The sequence below is a fragment of the Petaurus breviceps genome, unplaced genomic scaffold, assembly GCF_028583685.1.
Source record: "Petaurus breviceps papuanus isolate PSGF00001 unplaced genomic scaffold, PetGlider_PUasm1.0 98, whole genome shotgun sequence".
In the NCBI taxonomy this organism is placed as follows: Eukaryota; Metazoa; Chordata; class Mammalia; order Diprotodontia; family Petauridae; genus Petaurus; species Petaurus breviceps.
Genome location: NW_027187460.1, coordinates 56905450 through 56926451, shown reverse-complemented (window position 1 = coordinate 56926451; position 21002 = coordinate 56905450). Strand labels below are relative to the sequence as shown.

Sequence of the window (21002 nt, the reverse complement as noted above, 5' to 3'; positions counted from 1 at the left end):
CCTGACACTGAGGAATTAAATAACTTGCCCAATGATTAAATCACTTTCATTTGTCAGAGGCAGGAACTGAACCTAGGTCTTCCTGTCTCCAAAACCAGCTCTATGGCAGCGAGGTGATTCTATTTCTCATGCTTACATGTGGTTCGCAAGTCATTTTAAGATTAAGACCTGTCTGAATGCATGGGAATGTATAGCAGAATCTATTTTATAATCGTGGAGAGAGCGGTCGGTCTATTGTCGAGAAATCATGCTGCTGAATTCTAGCCCTGCTAGTATCAAGGGAAAAAAATTGTAAATCATTGTAGATAAATGATGCTTTAAACATCTGATGAGGATCTAATTTTTTTATTAATTATAATAAAAGTAGAGAATTTCATGTTTTAATGGCAGATATATCCTGAATAAGATGTAATTACTATTCATAAAATTAAAATGTTCAGCACAAGTAATGATGCTATTCCAAATGATTCCTGGTTAGTTTTATGTAGAGATTTCCAAAATCATCATCTTCATTTATATCTATAATTTGATTCTGCATAAAATTCTGGCAATAGGGCAGCCTTCATTTCTAAGAGAGAAGAAGTTCCATCACAATCATTCTTATAAGAAGATCCTTGAGTGGTGATTTCAGGTGTGCTCCTAGATAAGACCATGCAAGGCATCTTATGGAGCGGGAAGTTCTGCATTCTGGGTCCATTTCCTTTGTTTTTCTTTACCTTTGAATAGAAGAGGAATATAATATAACTCCTTCACATAGAAAATGCCGAGTCCCATCTTCTGTCATTGATAAAATTAATCAAAGCAAATCAATAGGAAAGATAAGAATAATTGCTTTCTTCTCTTTCTAATGGAAAATTATTGTTGTTAATTATAAATTATTAAGAGGGAAATCCTCTGAATTACACACTCTCTCTAATAATAAAGCAAATAACAATAAGAATAATGATCGACATTTATATAGCTCTTACTCTGTGCCAGGCACTGTGCTAAGCATTTTACAAAAATTCATTCATTTTATTTTCACAGCAACCTTGGGAAGTGTCATTGTTGTCCCCATTTTTTTACAGATGAGGAAACTGAGACAAACTGAGCTTAAGTAATTTGCCCAAGGTCATATAATTAAATGTCTGAAACCAGATTTAAACTCGGGCCTCCAAGCACAATGCCCTATCTACTGCACTACCTCTCTACCCCCATAAGCCCCACAGTTTTAAAAGAATTCTATGTCCCAACTCCGAGTCATAGACACAGAGGCCAAGCCAGAGTCATCCAAAGACTCAGGAAAATTGAGATGCATGAGAGACAAAGCAGACCATACCACATTCTCCCAAAATTCTGCATGATATTTGCCTCCCTCTCTAGCCTTAGGAGTCCCCTTCTAGCAAAATGTAATCTCCTTCAATCCAAGAACCATTTTGTTTTGTCTCTATACTCTCAGCACCTAGAACAAAACGTTGCACATAGTAGACACTCAAGTTTACAAAGGCCCCATGAAACCTTCCCTTATCTCCCCAATGGCTATGTAGTACTCTCTCTCCCTAAAGAACCATGTTTATTAGTCATTTGTCTTCTATGTACTTATATGCAATAGAGGTCTGGCACTTGTCATTGGCCCTGAGACAGTAGGGCCAAAGTATATATACTATGTAGATATACAAGTTGTCTCTCCTGACGGAATGTAAGTTCTTTGCAGGTAAGGGCAATTTCATTGTTAAATCTTTGTATCTCTAACATTTAGCCCAGTACTCAACATATAGAACAGCTACAAAATGTTTACCAATTGATTTGTTATTAATTGAATTGAATTTTAGATCTCAGAGACTAAGGCTTCTCTAAGTTTGTCTCTTTACCTAATGATACTAACCCAGATTTTATGAGAGGTCATTTTCCTAAACTTGCCATCATTCAATCTCTCATCATTTTAAATAATAACAATAGCCAACACTGATCGTGAGCTTCATGGCTGGCAAAGCTTATTACAAATATTACCTTACTTTACTAGCTGTCTGATATACACCTCCCAAAAGACTCTTGCTCACTTTCTTTGTAAACTTACCAAAACTGAAGGACACATGAAATTCATATGACACCCAGCTCACCTGTCTGGCATCAACACCCAGGCCCAGAGTGTTTGACTATGAGCAATCCATTACCTGAGAGTGCTAAAGCAAAGCCTTAGCAATGGGCCTATTTCCTGTTTGCAGGTGCCGAAGCTTCTTTTTTCCCACTGGCCTTCAACAAAATCACTTCCCCTTTGTAGGGGAGTCGTTCCACAGGGGTAGGCATGCAAGTCTAGAACAAAACATTACATTTTTCTTTTGTAACAATTTCATTTCATTGTGTGTGTGTGTGTGTGTGTGTGTGTGTGTGTATTGGAGTAGGGAGTGGTGTATCTTAACTTGCCTTCTTTTAAAAGTAGATGCAAGTCTCTTCAGGCAATTATGGGAAGTTTAGTTCCCAAGTAATAAATCCAGCTGTGGAAAGAAAATCAGACGTGGACTCAGGAGATTTGAATTCAAATTCTCATTCTGACTTACTGACCGTGTAACCAGGGCAAGTCTAATTTCTCTAAGCTTGTTTTCTTATCTGCAAATTGAAGATAATACTTGGACTGCCTATCTCCAAAGGTTGTGAAGAAAAAAATTTGAGGATCTTTTCCTATGGAAATGAGACAAAATATTCTTTACTTAAAGTCTGAGGTAAGCAGGAGACATTGAGAGATCTTCTCACTACAGGGCTATATCCTCAGCCCTTTGACAGAAACCCTCTTCCTGGCTTAGGGAGATCTGACTCCACAAATTTCTGCAAATGCTCTTTTCAACCAGCCAAAGATGATTCCCTTGAACATTATGTCCTGTGATGCTTCTTTTTTTTTTTTCTGGGGGTGGGGAATGGGAAGGCAATTGGGGTTAAGTGACTTGCCCAGAGTCAGACAGCTAGTATAAGTGCTGAGATTGGATTTGAATTCAGGTCCTCCTGACTCCAGGGCCAAGTAGTCTATCCACCAAACCACCTAGCTGCCCCTATGCTTCTTTCCACTGAAGTTTTTCTATCCCTATTCCCTTCCTCCAGAAGTTCCCGCAATAGCTCTCTCTGCTTATGGTTGCTATTGCCTAATATTAAATCCCATTCCAACATCATCAATTTTTGTTGTGTTTTGTTGAGTCGAATTGAATATATCTCAGCTATTACTTGATCATAGTCCCATTTTTTTTGAGTCTCTCAAAACTTACTTCCTGCCAATAGGTCGCACAGGGTATAGAGTGCTATACTTGGAGTAAGGAAGGCCCGAGTTAGAACCCAGCCTGTGATATTTACCATTTGTGTGACCACAGATAACTCATTTAAACTTCCTTGGCCTCAGTTTTCTCATCTGTAAAATGGGGGTAGTAATAGCACCTGTCTCAGGGTTTTTCTGATGATAAAATGAGAAAAATGTAAAGTACTTTGCAAAACATTAATTTAAGCTTTAATAGTTTAAAATTGCACTAAGACTTTGAGACACCCCGGATAAGTGCTGGCAATGATGATGTTTAATGGCTGCTTGCTAGTGATCCTGAAGGGATGCTAGTTTTGCTCTATTTCTCTAATGTCAATGCTAATCTTCTCCCTCTCCCTTCTCCTTTCTGTGGGCCAAGCAGCTTGAGTTAGCAGTGGTGTCTATACCTCAACTAAAAGAGGAATCTAGCACAGACGTCTGGTACAGGCTGACTAAACTTATAATTCTATTGTAAATAAATAATGGCTTTTTTCAAAGGTGTGCAGATGTGCATGCGGAGTCCTTCCGCAGCTAAAATTTCATACCGGCCTCATGAAATTTTTATGGAAAAAAGTCCCGATATGACCCAGGGTGAAAAACAATAGAGAGCCTTATTCCAAAGCATGGGAGCTTTGACCTCTGTTTCTGACCAACCTGGGTGGATTCAATTCTCCTTAAGCAAAAATCTTAATGTCAAATTTAGTGTGTATTCCTGATGGGCTCAGCCCACTACAGCTCAAAACTCCCAAACTCATGCAATCTACCAACTCCAGTTTCCCAGCAGCAGGGATTACAGCTATCATATATTTTTAAAAAATAAATTATAAAGTTTTCCAAACAGGAAAATGAATGCCTAATACTAACATTGTGTACTGTCTCTCCATGATGCACTGAAAATATTCAAATGATCTAAGATTAGGTCCTAGGGAGTTGTCTAGGGCATATAGACATTAAGTGATTTGTCTAGGATCATATAACTAATGAGTGTCAGAAGTAGGTTTGAACCTAGGTCTTCTTGACTCTAAACTCAATTACTCTACCCACTATGCCCTACTCCTCTAAGATTTGAAAATGGAATTACACTAAAAAGGGTTTATCTAAGAAAAATTCCCAATTCTAGGTAAGTGTGATTATAGTTGATATGTTTCTAGCATTCCCTTCTATATTTTTATTGATTTCTTAAATTAAATTTTATTTTTTCAATTAATAAAGGTCTTATTTCTCTCCCTTCTGCTCTGTCATTGAAAAAGATAGAAAAAAAAAACTCTTGCAGCAAATATATACATATATATATACATATACATATATATTGCTGTTAGTAATATAAACAACATAATTGAGGGGCGTCTAGGTAACAAAGTGAAGGGAGCACTGGCCCTGGAGTCAGGAGGACCTGAGTTCAAATCTGACCTCAGACACTTAACACAAAAACTAGGCGTGTGACCTTGGGCAAGTCACTTACCCCCATTGCCCTACCTTCCCCTCTCCAAAAAGCAAAAACAAAACCATAATAAATCTATGCAAAGATGTATCTCTTGCATAAGAAGTGATTTTAGAGATTTAGTTCAACCCCTTCAATGAACAAAAGAAGACACTGAGGTCCCCTATGGAATAAAAGTGCCTTGTCCAAGGTCACACATGTGGAAAGCCACAGAACTATTATTTGAACCCTCTGATTCTAATTCCAATATTCTTTTTACTCTACTATGCATCCTTTTGGATACTACCATTAAACAAGCTTTTTAAGGCACTATGTAACTACGTGGTACATTGAATAGAGTGCCAGTCCTGGAATCCTGAACTGGGAAGACCCAAGTTCAAATCTAGTCTCAGACACTAACTAGCTGAGTGACTCTGTGTAAGTCACTTAATCCTGTTTGCCTCAGTTCCTCATCTGTAAAATTAGTTGGAGTAGGAAATGGCAAACCCTTCCAGCACCTTTACCAAGCAAATCCCAAATAGGGTCACGACTGGACCACAACAATGAATTTCTCTAGGCCTAGAAAACAAACTCATCGGCTTATAACCCATAGACTGAATATTTATCACATCCATATTCATCTTTCCCAGATCTGTATCTCTACCTACAACATCTTCTTCTACCACAGCCACCTATTGTCAACTGTCCACTGGATGAAATTTTCACTTGGAAGTCGCACTATTACTTCCAACTTAACACAACCAAAACTGAGCTCATCATCTTCCTCCTTATCCCCCCTCAAATCTTGATTCCTTTATTTCCATTGATGGCAATCCCATCCTCCCAGTCATCTTTTCTCTCACTCTAAACATTCGATCAATTTCCAGGTCCTATTGATTCTTCCTGAGCAGTATCTCTCATATCTGTCTTTTTCTGTCTACTCAGACTTTATCCATTCTAATTTAGGGGCTCATTTTTTCCTGCTTTGACTATTGTAATAAATACTTCTTCTTCTTGAATTCATCTCTTTCCACTCTATCCTTAATATTCAAGTAAACTTCCTAATGCACCATTTAGATCCTGTTTTTTGTTGTTTTGGTTTTTTCTTATTAAAAATCCCTCAGTAGTTCCTCATTGTCTGATCCTAGCATTCAAGGCCCTCCACAGTAGGGATCCAATCTACCTATCCAGCCTTTTCTCATTACCACTCCCCTTTATGCACTTTGCATTGTAACCAATGCCTCTTTGCCATTTTGAATACTATCCATCTCTCTCTTTTTTTGCCTTACTTCCTCCATTCTTCATGTTCTTGTCTATATCATCTTCCATGCCTTGAATGACCAGTCTCCCTCTGTTAAAGTATGTCCCTTTCTCCAAGGCCTAATTTCAGTTTCATCTTCTTTATTGACCTCTTCAGGTAAAAACAATCTAGCTCTCTGCTCCCTGAAATTTCTCAAAGTGCTTTGGTCCTCTTGTGGTTTTTTTTCATTTCTTTTTACATGATGGGCATTTGTATACTTTCAGTAGATTATAATCTCCTTGAGAGTAGGTTCTGTGTCATATCTATCTTTTTATCCATAATCTCTTACAAATAGTAGGTTATTAATCAATGATTAATGAAGTATATATCACATTTAAAATGTAAATGTGACTATGTACTAATAAATAAAATGCGATGTTAATGAAAAATAAAAATTCACAGCAGATCTATATTCTGACACATTTGTATCATAAAAATAAAAAAGCACTTTGATGTGTAAGACATAATTGTTGGAGCCACTTTTGAGGAATCCTTAATTTCTTGAGCCTAAGACTTCAAAAGATGCGGATTTTAGGTTGGATTATCCTCACATGTGAGAAAGACCATGAATATTGCCAGACAAATAAATTGTTTTGAATTTCCTTCTCAGTAATAGCGAATGTATTGTACTTCAATATAGCATAGTATGTATGAATCATTTGGTCCAGCAATTATTTCAAGTTAGCAGAGTCTAGATGAAGTAAACATACCATATTTGAACTCAGCTTGCTCTCCCTATCCCCTACCTAATATATGTTAAATAAATATGATCAATCAATTTGACATTATCGATAAATATGACCAATTAATTCTCTGGTGCTTTTATTTGTTAATAATAAAAGAGTTTAAAGATTTCTTCTCAGTCAATAAGGAGGACATCTAAATAATAGATGTGGGATGTAGAAAGTAACATAAATGCTTGATGGTTATCCCTATATAGAGGAATCATTGACTTAATACAAAAGTCAGTGTCCTGAAGGATAATATGTTATGTAAGAAATGTCATCCAGTGAGAGAGAATCGGTGAAATCACCAATGTACAAACATCCATTTTGAGTGCATATCAATGTTGTGGAGGTGGACCCCAGTTTTCTGAGGCTCTTCAAGTAAAGTATAAACTATGGTGGGTTCCACCAAGTTCTGACTCTGGATCTAGTGATGACTATTTATTTCTGTTATCTGAGGACCAATCCAGCCAAGTCACCATAAAGAAATTTTTGGCCATAGCAACCCATTAACATCAGCTACTAATTTAGAGGGGTTGTGACTTGTGTAGGGAGAGACAAATCCCATGCCAACAAAATTGTAGATCTTTAATAAATATTGAATGATATTGGACTAATGGATAAATGAGTAGTCTATACTAGTGGACCTTGTTTATACAACAGATTCTATTTTGAAAGGCCTGAATTTTTACTGAGAAAATCCTTTCAAATGTACCAGAAATCACTCTTTGAAAATACAATAACAATATCTAGTATTTATACAGAATTTCAAGGTTTTCTAAACATTTTCACAAATATGATCTCTTTTTATCTTCACACCACCTTGGGAGGAAGGTGCTATTTCCCCATTTTACAGATGAGATATTGAGGAAGACAGGTTAAGTAATGTACCAGGATCATATAGCTAATGAAGTGTCCGAAACTGGATTTGACGTAGGTCTTTCTGACTCTGGACCCAGCACACTGAGCCACAGAACTTTCTAGAACAATAACTACCATTTATATAATGCTTTGAGATTTGTAAGTAGTTTATAAATATTATCTCATTTTTTCCATCACAACTTGAAAGGTAGATGCTATTAGTATATTCATTTTACAAATGAGGAAACTGAGATAGAAAGGTGTTAAGTAATTTGCCAGAGGTCACACAGCTATTAAGTGTCTGAGACTTACTCAGAATTGAATTCAGTTCTTCTTGATTCCAATTCCAGCATGCTACCCCGCTATCCATTGTACTACCTAGCTGTCTCAACCCCTTCCTAATACATATGATTTCACTGATGTGTAATGGGACAGTCTCTAATGATGCAGCTCCATTAGATGGTGTTTTCATGAGCTATCGTGAATAAAAACTCCCTCTTCTGGTGGTGAGGCTTCCAAATCTGGTTTGGCTGCTCCTCCAAAATAGGCCACCATCTTTGAGAGGCCACAACCCCTTCCATAGCATCATGAGGCAAGGCAGGGAGACCTTAGTATCAGGTGGCAAAGGAGATAATTGCCTCCACTCTATAAAGCTTATAAATCCAGATTTTGAAAATGATGTATTGGTCTTACTAGTAAAGTAAGAAAGTATTTTCTGTTGATAGGCAGCTCATGAAATATTCATGATGCATAGAATTTAAATTTTGCTTGTCCCCTTTTGGATCTTATACTAGTAACAACCATATTTTTAAAAATTAAGGCAAATTACTATTTAATTAATAAACTCATTAGATCACAATCCATACATGAATTTTTGTTTTTTCATACCACTATAATACTGGCACATAGCCTTTGGTTTTTGTTATAGTTAAGTCCAGCAAAAGTCTCCTTCCTTGAGACTATCCATAACAGATATACCTTCTCTGGAAACATTTGTCCTATCTAGCTAGACATAGAAAACAATTTTTGAAAGTGCATTAGTTTATTATTCAAATTTGTTAGAATAAGAACCATTCCTCAATTAATAAACAGTAAAGGATATGAATAGGCATTTTAATAAGAAAGAAGTAAAAGCAATCAATAACTATATGAAAAATGCTCCAAACGATTAGAGAAATGCAAAGTAAGTTAGGTTTCACAGCACATTCATCAGAGTAATAGAGTTGACAAAAATAGGAAAATGATAAAAGTTAGAGGGATGACAAGGGGAGCAAGAAGTCATATATTGGTACTGTTGGCAGAGTTGTGAACTGATGTAGTCATTCTGAAGAGCAATTTATAACTCCATTCAAAAATCACTAAAGTGTATCTTTTGACCCAGTGACAGCACTATTAGGCCTATCCCTCAGAGAGATTATAGAAAGAAAAAGAGGATGCATAAATTTAAAAAAATTATAGCTGCTCTTTTCATAATGACAAAGATCTGGAAACTAAGGGGATGCTGATGGCTTGGGAAATATCTGTACAACTTAATAGTGTATACATATAATGAAATAATATTGTGCCATAAGAAATGATGAAAGAGATGGGTGCAGTAAATTCTAGGAAGACTTGTGTGAACTGATGCAGAGTGAAGTGAGCAGAACCAGGAAAACAATTTATATAATAATAACAACACTGTAAAAACAACAATAACAACAACAAAACTTTGAAAGACTTAATCGGTGCAATCACCAACCAAGATTTCAGATGACTAATTAAGTACACTTTCTGCCTCCTGACAAAGAGGTGATGGGTTCATGGTACAGAATGACACATATTTTGGAACATGGCCAATATGGTAGTTTATTTTATATATATATTTGGTAGAAGGATTTTGCTTCTCTCTCTTTTTTTTAAACAGCATATGGAGGAAGAGTTAGAAGAGAGACTGGATTTTTATTAACTAAAAAAAATTAAATTTAAAAAATGTACCAGATTAAAAGATAAAAGGTCACCTATCTAACAATGATTCTTCCTTATGAATATTTAGGTTTAAAAATAATTATAAGCACACAACCCAAGCACAGCATTTGGTCTCATTCTTGGCCCAATGGATATCCTCTCTAGAATGAATTTAGGATTTTCCCCACCATGCCCCAGATATGTCCCAGGCCTAGAATTCACCTATTGAAAGTACTTTCCATTCCTGCAACTTCTTCCTCTGATTGGGTGATTTCTCCCATTATGTCCATTCATGGAAAGAAGTCCAGGCCAGCTGTACCTTCTTTCCTTTCCAGGCTGCATTCTGGACTTTCTCGATCATGCCTCTGACTACAAACATCCTCCTTCCCCTTCCTGAAATCTTTTCACCTTCCTTTTATGTGTTTTCTTTTCCCATTAGATTGCAGGCTCCTTGAGGGCAAAGTTTGTCTTTTGCTTATATTTTTACTCCCAGGGTTTAGTATAGTGCCTGACACATAGTAAGCAAATGCTTATTGACTGACTCATACAATGAAATCCAAAGGGACAGAACTGAAAGAGAGAAACCCAGAAGTTGGTGAGTATTGTAGTGGTAGCCTATTCTGTATAAATTCTTCTATACTCACTTGATCTCTCTGCTTGATTCGTTTGTAAACATATTCAGCAAATGGTTTCCGAGGAATATATTTTCCATCTCCTGCACTGACATTAAAAACTCCAGCTTCATATACCACCTTGCCTCTTGAAATAGTCACAAGGGGTACCCCATGACAGACCATTCCCTCAAATATGTTGAAGTTAACAGCTTGATGATGAGTTTTTGCAGAAATAGTCCTGTAATAAAAATGAAGAATAAAATTCATAATCACACCATTAGGAGGATCCACTTAACTATCTTTGAAATAGAAAAGTAACATGGGGGGGGGTGTTGGATTGTTTGTTGAAAAGTGACTGATGGGTCAAAACAAAATGTATCAAAAAAAGAAAGAAAAAAGGAATGAATAGTCTTCCATTATTTTTTAAAAAGAAATCACTAGCTCATTAGTTTTCTTCTGAGTGGAACATAAAATACTTGAAGAAAAATGGCTTGGGAGAAAACTTAGGAACTCTATTAAACCATAGCTTTATCACATTCTGAGAAGTGACTACAAGAATTGAATATGACATTAATATTTCACTACAAAGTAATTAGGCTTCCTAAGAACATAAAATCAAATAGCCAACTGTTTCCATTTATTAAGGCAGGGGGAAAATTGTCCTTTGGGTTTAAATGTCTATTTTTATATCCTGTCTAAAAAAGTTGGATTTTAAAGAACAACTTATTTAGAAGGTTATTCCTTCCAAAGAAGAAACTCAGGAAAAAATGTAAGACCTTAGTGGGCAAATCCATAATCTCTTGCATATTCTGTATGCCATTCAGAAATGTACTGACACTATTTTTGACACAGAAGAGCAATTATATTCTTGGTTTTGTTTTTTTTTTGAGAAATCATCTTTGTCCCAAGAACTTTCTAGGGTCATCCCCTAATCCTCACCCCCAACTAATCCAAGTCTCCAGGCTTAAAAAGTAAGAGTAAAAGATACCTGCACACTTTCCAAATAATGCTTTGAAATTATATACTACATAAAAAGGCCTAGGAGACTGAAGCAAAAGGGAATTCATGAAATCCAACATGCAACAAAGATGCCTTCCAATTATCACATAGACCCTGAGGGCATTATAACAATGGGGTTATTTTATAGTACATCATAGCAACAGAGGCAATCTTTCAGGAGCCCCTCTTTACCCCAGTTCTGGTTGTCTGAGCTCCTTGTTTGTGTATATGAGAAGACTAAGAAGTCAAGGTTGTGCATCTGTAAAACCATATTGAATAAGAACTAGCAATAAAGTAGGAGGCTATCAATAGTGGAAAGGTTAAAAACAGCGTGGTACACAAATATGAATATGGATATTATTGTGCCCTAAGAAATAATAGGTATGAAGCAATCAAGAGAAATATAAGAGGCCTTCTCTGGACAGAGGACAGAAAATAAAGAATGCAAAATCAAGAAAAGAGCATACACTATAACTAAGAATATAAAAGCCAACAGCTAGGTGGTGCAGTGGATAGAGTACTGGAACTGGAATCGGGAATCTGATCTCAGACATTTACTAGCTGTGTGACCCTGGGCAAGTCACTTAACTCTGCCTCAGTTTCCTCATATGTAAAATGAGCTGGAGAAGGAAATGGCAAATCACTCCAGTATCTTTGCTGAGAAAATCCCAAAATGGGGTCACAAAGAGTCAGACTCAACTGAAAAATGACTGGACAACAATAAATAACAATATAAATGGAAAGAATACCAAAACAATTGAATGCTGAGTAAGCATAATGACCAAGGATGTCCTAGAAAAGAACCGAGAAAATACATCTCTCTCTTCTTTATTTTTCAGAGGTAGGAGACCATGAGTACTATCTGACACGATCAATCATAGACTTTGATCTGGAAGGGACCTTAGAAGTCACCAAATCCAAACTTCTCATTTAACAGATGAGGAAACTGAGGTCAAGAGAGGTTAAATGGCTTGCTTATGGCCACACAGTAAGTGTCTGAGGCAGAATTTGAACCACTGACTCCAAGTGATATGCTGGTTGGTTTTGCTGAACTGCTTTCTTTTTTCTTTCTTTTAAAAATAATTACATCTAGCATTTATATAGCCCATTGCCTATGTTATCTCATTTGATTCTTACAATAACTCTGTGAGATACTGTACTACTCTATAGATGAGAAAGTTTAAGGTCAGAGGGGTACAATTATTATTATAGTTACTTTACATATGGGACAACTAAGTGGTTGTCCGGGGTCACACAGTTAGTAGGTGTCTGAGGAAGGACTTCAACCTAGTTCTTCCTGACTCCAAGTGATTTGTTGCTTAGTTTTGCTGAAAGATTTTCTTTTCTCTCTCTAAATAGACAAACCAATAACCCTTTTGTTATAAGGGATACCTGGCTGGGTAGGGAAGGGCAGGGGTGGGTAGTCCTGGTAGATATATTCAGAAAGGAAAGTGATATAGAACCAAAAGACAGCCAAAAAAAGATAATCTATTTAAAAACCCACATTGCAATAAATGGAAATTACCCAAGAGTATTGGATCCCACCTGGAACATTGCTGGTGTTCAGGAACAGTTCATTTGTTTTTTTAAAGGCTAATATCTCAAACTTTCATTATTAGTTACAGTATATTAAAATCCTTTGACCCACCTAACCATACATACTTAATACTTATATAAGACTTTTCATATAGTTGGGGCTTGAAAATGTTTTTGAATTGAATCATACACTCCCTCTGCCAATGCAGATGGCCAACTATTCGGAATTTATATTCTTTTTTTAATTTTTTGTTCTTTATTAATTTGTTTACTTTTAGTTTACAAAATTCAGTTCCACAATTCCTTGAGTTTCAGATTTTCTCTCTCTCCCTCCCCCCACCCCATGGCGGCATACAATCAAGTATAGGATCTGCAAATACTTTCATATTAGGCATTAGTCAGGTTATAAAGGATTGTATCAGATGGAATGAACAATGGGAAAGAGGAAAAAAAAAACAAGAAAAAGAAAAAGATCAGGTAGTTTGCTTCAATCTGGGTTCAAACTTACAAACTTTCTAGTTCTTTCTTTGAATGTAGACATCTCTCTCCATCTTGAGTCTTTTGGGATTGACTTATAACCCTGCATTGCTGAGAAGAGTCCAGTCTATCAAAACTGGTCATCAAACATACATTGTATCCTGAATTGTGTACAAATTTCTCCTGGTTCTACTCTTCTCACTCAGCATCAGTTTGTATAAGCCTCTCCAGGTAAATATGAAGTCCATTTGCTCCTCGTTTCTTATAGCACAATAGTATTCCATTACATTCATATAACTTGTTCAGCCATTCCCCAATTGATGGGCACCCCCTTACTTTCCAATTCTTTGCCACCACAAAAAGAGCTGCTATAAATATTTTTGTACACATGGGTCTTTTCCCACTTCTATGATCTCTTTGGGATACAACCCTAGAAGTGGTATTGCTGGGTCAAAGGGTATGAAATTATTTATAGCCCTTTGGGCATAATTCCAGATTGCTCTCCAGAATGGTTGGATCAGTTCACAGCTCTACCAGCAATGTATTAGTGTTCCAATTTGTCCACATCCTCTCCAGGATTTGTCATTTTCCTGTTTTGTCATCTTAGCCAATCTGACTGGTGAGATGTGGTACCTCAGAGTTGTTTTGATTTGCATTTCTCTAATCAATAGAAAGAGTTGTCAAGGGCACTGAGAGGTTAAGTAACTTACCCATGGTAAAATAGTTAAATGTGCTAGAGGTGGCATTTAATTCCCCATCCCCTTCTGAGTTCCTTCCAAGGCCAACCTTGTAGCCACTGCCTGACTCTTTTATAACATTTAGATGCTTTAAAATATCTTATTTCACTTGATCACCTCATTAAGCTTGTGAAGTATTTAGGGCAGGCAATGGTATTCTTCTTTGCAGATGAGAAGAGTAAGACCCAGAGATATTTTTTAAAAAACTCACACGAGGTCACACAACTAGTTAGTGAGAGAGTCAGGACTAGACCCAAACCTCCTGACTCCAAGTATAGGGTCTTTTCTACCACCACTCATTGCCTCTTGCTTCACATACCATAATAATTGAATCCCTGAGTTAGAAAAATAATCGATGCCCAGAAGACACTTTGGGAATTTGAGGAAAAGAGGAATTATTTCTGTCTGGGAGGAGCAGGGAAGGGGTCAGGGAGGAGGTCACATCTGATCTGGGTCTTGAGGGAAGAGAAGGGTATCAGTAGATGATATGGTGTAATGGAAGTGAGGTCTATTCTAGGCATGGAGTACGACATTGAGGGAAGGCAGACAAAAATCAAGTAAGCAAAGATTTATTAACCATATGTGATGTGTCAGGCATTAGAGAAATAAAGACAAAAGTGAAATAAGCAGTCTCTCTCCTTGAGGATCTTCTAGCTAAACAGAAAAAATACACACATACACATGTGCAGTGTATGTATGTATTAATATATACACACACAGAAATAAAGACACTGATACAGAGACGTAGATATCAGTACATATAAAGCATATGTAAGTAGCCTTAGAAGGGAAAGCATTATCAATAGGGTTGGAATAAAGAAAATGACAGGGAACAGTCTGATTGGAGCACAGCAGGGTAGGTAAAGAAGAAGAGGCTAGAAATGCAAATTGGGGCTAGATTGCCCTAAACTACCTTTAACAGTAGGACAACAAGTATGTATTTTTATTTGTCATACGATGGGGAGCCACTAAAGATTTCCAAGAAGTGCAGAAATGGTATTCGATAGGACATGATAACATCACAGATTTAGAGCTAAAAAGGGACTTAAAGGCCATTCTAGTCAAACACCTTGATTTTACAGATGAAGAAATTGAGACTCATGGAGGTAAAATGATTTTCCCAGGGTCACTTAGGTATTAAGTGTCAGAGGTAGGATTTGAAACAGATCATGGATCCTGGGTCCTCTAACTCCAGAGACAGTAAAAAAAAAATGCTTTGTCAAAAGGGTGAAAGGTCAGTTGAATTAGGAAAAGAATGGATCTAGGGATATCAGGTAGCAGATTATTACAATTGCTCAATAAATATTTTAACCTATTTTGAAAAATGTGGCTCTAATATTTATTGTGTCACTCTTAGTAGTTTGAAAGAATTAAAGTACTAACTCCCATGCAGAATTCTTATTTCCTAGACATTATTGTCCTGTTCTTTTTGGTTATTAGGGTTTCATTGGTATTGGGAACTCTCAGAAGAGGAAATTCCCTTTATCAGTGCAATTCAACACCTTCTTAGTAACTTAAGAATCTTAGTGGGTTAGGGCAGTGAGAGGTTGTGACTTGACCAAGGTCATACATCCAGTATTTGTAAGAGATGGGGGTTGAAGTCAGGTCTTCCTGACTCTGAGGTCAGCTCTCTTATCTATTATTCTATGCTTCCTTTTGTTATAGCTTATTAAAATAATAATAATAAAAACAATGTAAATTGATGTAAGCCTTGAACCACAGAGCTCTAAGATCTTTCTGGTATATATTTTAATTATCCCTCCACATAATTTTTTCTTGGACCATTCAGTCATTGTCATTCATGCTGACAACATGGTGGATGTCGCTTAGGCATAATTAGCATAATTATTGTGAAGTAATTAATAACAGTAACACAACAGTGTCGTTTCCTCCTTTAACTTCCCAAGAAAGGAGGACATTTCTAAGCCCAGGGAGGATAGGGAGGATTTTTAAAATGTTTATTTAAATAACACAAAAGTTACTTTCCAAGCAAAGAAAATGCAGATTTGGCCAATGATCATAATCCCTTTATTGAAAAACATGGCCACTATTGAAAACTGTGACAGCCTCTGGATTTCCTTCAGTAACTGTTTTCTTGGACTTTTTTCTAATTCTCTTGGTGCTCAAGTCATTCCTAAAGGAATAAGTATGTCAGGCAAGGCAACGCAACAAGCATTTATTAAATGCTTACTATACATTGTTCATGTGCTGGGTATATAAAACAAAACTAGAATGATTCCTTCCCCTAAGCAGCTTATATTTGAGGCAAGGAATGGGGGGAGAGGAGGGCAGAGAGAGAGAGATAACAAGTACAAAGAAAAATAAATACAAGTCAGTTTGGAGAGAGTAGAACAAGTGGGGAGTCAGGAAAGGTTTAATAAATGTTTGCTGAATGCATTCATTGAACTGAGTAAGCTGGCACCGGAACAAAATTGTGAAGGAGCTAAAAGATTCAGAGGTGGAGGTGAGAAGAGACTAAACTCCCATCTTGGATGACAAGCTATTTAAAGGTATGAAGATCAGAGACAGAATGTAAAGTTTGTGGTACAGCTACTTCATGGACAGTTTATGGTTTAGCTAGAATGAGAGTAACATGAAAGAAATCTGGAAATATTTTCCTTCTAGCTGTGCTTCTTAATCTTCATACTTTGTCCCCATGACCCAGCTGTCTTCTCACCCTGAAATACCCCTCTATCATTCAGGCCTCCTTCTCCCATTGGTGTGTTCCTTCCAGGGGCCTCCATTTTGGGGTCACTTGATAAATTATACTGTTTGTCTGCCTGGAAAGGTAGATGGCAACCAGACTGCAAAGAGCTTTAAATGCCAGACAGAAGCTTATATTTTATCCAAGGGGTAATAGGGAACTATGTGACCCTGGGCAAGTCACTTAACCCTGTTTGCCTCAGTTTCATCATCTGTAAAAAAAGCTGGAGAAGGAAATGGCAAACCACTCAAATATCTTTGCCAAGAAAACCCCAAATAGGGTCATGAAGGGTTGAAGTGAACAACAAAATAGAGAGTTACTGAGGATTTTTGAGCAAGGGAATGGCATGAACCAAACTGAAACACCTCATTTTTGCACTAGTGGAATAAACCTAACAACACAAACTGAGTATGACTGTTTTTGATCCACGCCTTGAATTTCCCACCAATTGGCATAGGTCAAAAGCAGTTCTAATCAGTTTGTATTGAGTTAGGTTTCTTCCATTAGTGGATTCATTCATCTGACAGCAGTTTTCATTGGTCACTCTGCCTGAGGAAGAAATTTGCTGTTTATCTAACTCCCTTGGAGCACAAGTAGACAGGCTTGTCTCTGTGTATTACTGAGTGCCATGGGAGTCTTACTGAGTTCTAGTCACATACATCTCCAAGGCTAAAAATGCGAGGAGGGCAAAAGCCCTGAAGGGAACAAAATTAGACTATTATCCAATTTAGTAACTTTGATTTTGTTCACATTATAGCTGCAGGAAAACAGTTTGTCCCTTGCTAGTAGCTTTCTATCATTTTTTTTCTTAAGATTTCAATATTTTTCCTCATGAGAAAAATTACTGAAGCACAGCCCAAAGGGGTTCCTTCTATTTTGATTTGCAGGGAGAGGAATGAGAAGGGTAGCTAAATGTCTCTGCCAAACTGGCCCTACTTATTATAAGGAAAATTTTTAGGTATTTTACATTATTTTCCCCATTTCACTCACTTAACATATGAACTAGAAAGGCTATTGAAACCAGATGTTTATATGACATCTGGAATATGGAGGCGGTGAAAAGGAATAGAAAAAGAATTGGGTTTCTAGGCAAGAGAACCTGAGTTAGAATTAGGCTCTGTTACAGTGATTCTAGAAATCAGTTTGAAACCAGGACACCCCCTCCCCCCGACAAATAAATAAATAAATAAATAAATAAATAAATAAATAAATAAATAAAAGACAGGGTTTTTTGACCCAGAGATATCACTATTAGGCTTGTCTCAGAGAGATCAAAGAAGAGAACTCATAGATACAAAAAATATCTATAGCAGCTCTTTCTGGAGTGGCAAAGAACTCAAAATTAAGGGAGTACCTATCAATCAGAGGACTGGCTGAACAAAGTGTGACATATGAAAGCAGTGGAATATCATTGGGTCAGATGAAGTGACAAAAGATATGGGTTCAGAGAAATACAGAAAGACTTGTATGGACTGATGCAGAATGATATGAGAAGAAACTAGTTTATACGATAACAACACTGCAAAAACAGTTTTGAAAGACGTAAGAACTCTGATCGGTATGCAGTGATCAATTATGATTCTAGAGGACCCATGAAGCATACTGTCAACCTCCAGATAGAAAGGCAATGGACTTAGAATAAAGAGAGAGGCATATATTTTGGACATGTCTAATATGAGAATTTGTTTTGCCTGACTATCCATACTTGTTAAAAAGTACTCTTAGAGTAGTAGTAAAGGTTGGGTAGGGGAAAAACAAATTCTTGTTAATTAAAGCAAAATAAAAAAAAGAATTTGGCTCTGTTTCTTTTTAGCTGGGTGACCTCATAAAAATCCCTGAACCTCTGAGCCTCAGTTTCCTCATCTGTAAAATGGAACCAATGATAAAACTTAAACTACCTAATAACTCCTCACTGCTTTGAGGATCAAGTCAATAAACATTTATTAGGCAACTACTATGTGTCAGGTATTCAGGCACTACATCAAATGAGATAATGTATGTAAAGTGTTTTATAAACCACAAAGCTATATCAATATGAGTTATTATTGTTAACTCTCTCAAGATTATTAGTATAAGTTCCCTTCTTTCAGGGATGCCTGCATTTTAGTATATCATATGTTAACATGCCTCTTTGAATATTTCCATATTGGGGTGTGTGTGTATCTATCTCTCTGTTATTTATCTATCTACCTATTAGCTATCTATCCATCTACCAATTATCTGTCTATGTATCATTCATTCATTCATCTATTATATATTTATTTATCTACCTATTATGTATGTATTCATTCATTCATCTATTATCTATCTATCTTAAACATTATGGTGTGTCATAGTAGAGAGAAGACCTGTATTCAAATCCTGCCTCAAACACTTAATAGCTATGACATTCTAGGCAAAACATTTCACCTCTCTGAACCTCAGTTTCTTCATCTGTAAAATGAGGATAAAATAGCACATACCTTCTCAGAGTACTGAGTTTCAAACAAAGTAATACAAAGTCTTATTCTGAGAAAGTGTCCCAGGCTTTGCCAGACTGATGAAGGGGAGCGTGACACACAGAAAGGCTAAAAGTCCCTGCTTTGAGGCTTGTATAGTTTTTCATGTTAGTTACTCTCCTTCCTCAAAATACTTTTCATTCTTTTATGTATGCATATGTTGTATGCATCATACATGATGAAATCTTCTCAAAGGCAGGGACTATTTTCTCTTTTTTCTTCCTTCCTTCCTTTCTACTTCCTTCTTCCTTTCTACTTCCTTCTTTCCTTCCTTTCACCTTCCTTCCTTTCTCCTTCCTTTCTACTTCCTTCCTTCCTTCCTTCCTTCCTTCCTTCTTTCCTTCCTTCCTTCCTTCCTTCCTTCCTTCCTTCCTTCCTTCCTTCCTTCCTTCCTTCCTTCCTTCCTTCCTTCCTTCCTTCCTTCCTTCCTTCCTTCCTTTTCTTGCCAGCCACATAATCAGTGAGTCGCACATGTCTCCTGAGTTGGGGTGAGTTTGTCAAATAGATACAACTTTCAGTCACTTCTAACCTCATATAGATTCAAGCCCCCACTTGGCCTTGAAGGCTTTAAGAAGCCATAAACCTTGGCTCTGAACCAAAACCTCCTCATCCTTTTTTAAAAGTGGTCAAGATAGTGGAGAGATTTGGGACACAGATTTATTCTTTTAACAGTCTCTTTGAAGTGACAGGACATGTCACTTTGGAGTGGCCCAGGCAGGCCTCTTAAAAGATGAAAAGTTGTCACTTCCCATGAATTGCCATTATTAAGCAAAGCTGCTACCCAGTGTACCCATCAATTTCACCTCCCCTACGTGTCCAAATTAAACACTGGGCTCCTAAGGAATACAAAATCAAGTTGTCAGTTTGATCCTATTTAGGGCGATGCCTTAAACCTTCTCTGGGCCTAACTAGGGGGCAGAATTTTGTAATTCAGGCCGATGGAAAGTGGACCAAAATATAAACAGAAGAAAAATGGCCTGTTCATCCTACAAGTTGGTTCTTGAAGCTTGTGATGGAGGTGACATCTGGGGGGAAAAGGTTAATTTACATAGTAAAAATATAGTAACCTGAGCCAATACTGAATTCAGGTCACTTGAACATTCCTTTGTACCTACTATGTACAAAAGAGATAGAGAGGCATTGAAGATAGGCAATCAGCTTCATGGCTTGAAGAGCAGGTTTCAAGTTCTACTTTAACCTCCAGTATCTGTGTGATCCTGGTCTAGTCACTTAACCTCTAAAAATTCTGGGTTAGTGGTGTTAGACTCCAGTAGAACCAGATCCTTATGGGGAGCATACTAACTTAGAAAACTATAAATTAACAATATCTATTTTGTATTGTAGCATCTAGGTAACATAGTGGATAGAAAACTTGGCCTGAAGTCAGGAAGACATCTTCCTGAGTTCAAATCTGGCCTCTGACATTTACTACCTATGTGACCCTGGGAAAGTCACTTAACCACATTTGTCTCAGTTTCCTCATCTGTAAAATGAGCTGGAGAAAGAAATGGCAAATCACTCCAGTATCTTTGCCATGAAAACTCTAGATGGAATCACAAAAAAGTCAGACACAAGTAAAAAACAAACAACACTTTCATATTGTATTTTAAACTATTTTCTTAAATATTTCTCAATTACATTTTTATATGGGTTCTGGCCTCATTTCCAAGGGCTAAGTTAAACACCTTTACTCTAGCTAAGTCTCTAAGAGTAATTCAAAAAGAAAATGCCACCCTATATTAATTCCCTATACCAATGAAATCACAGGTTATGATTTCCTTATCCCCATGGTCAAATCTTTATGCTATTCACAGATGATTCAAAGACACAAAGGAAGCAGTTGCTGTCCTTAAGGAGCTTACATTCAACATTGTGATAACAAGTATAAAGCATTTACATATAAGTAAATAGATGGTAGGAAGCAGTGA

The 21002-nt window shown here is 36.9% G+C and overlaps 1 protein-coding gene across 3 annotated transcripts in view; it reads right to left on the bottom strand.

Moving 5' to 3' along the window:
• Positions 1-329: 329 nt before the first annotated feature.
• DPYS (dihydropyrimidinase) overlaps positions 330-21002 on the bottom strand; it is a 116170-nt gene continuing 95497 nt past the window's right edge. The window contains exons 8-10 of one of the 3 annotated variants that reach the window (XM_069080918.1): positions 10154-10361; positions 2154-2292; positions 579-716 (exon numbers count right to left, since the gene is read on the bottom strand). In XM_069080918.1, the coding sequence (XP_068937019.1) occupies positions 2188-2292; positions 10154-10361 (313 nt within the window). In that variant the 3' untranslated portion in view covers positions 579-716; positions 2154-2187. Of the gene's footprint in view, positions 717-2149; positions 2293-10153; positions 10362-21002 lie in introns of those variants that run through there. The other 2 variants (XM_069080920.1, XM_069080919.1) reach the window with 2 other exon arrangements.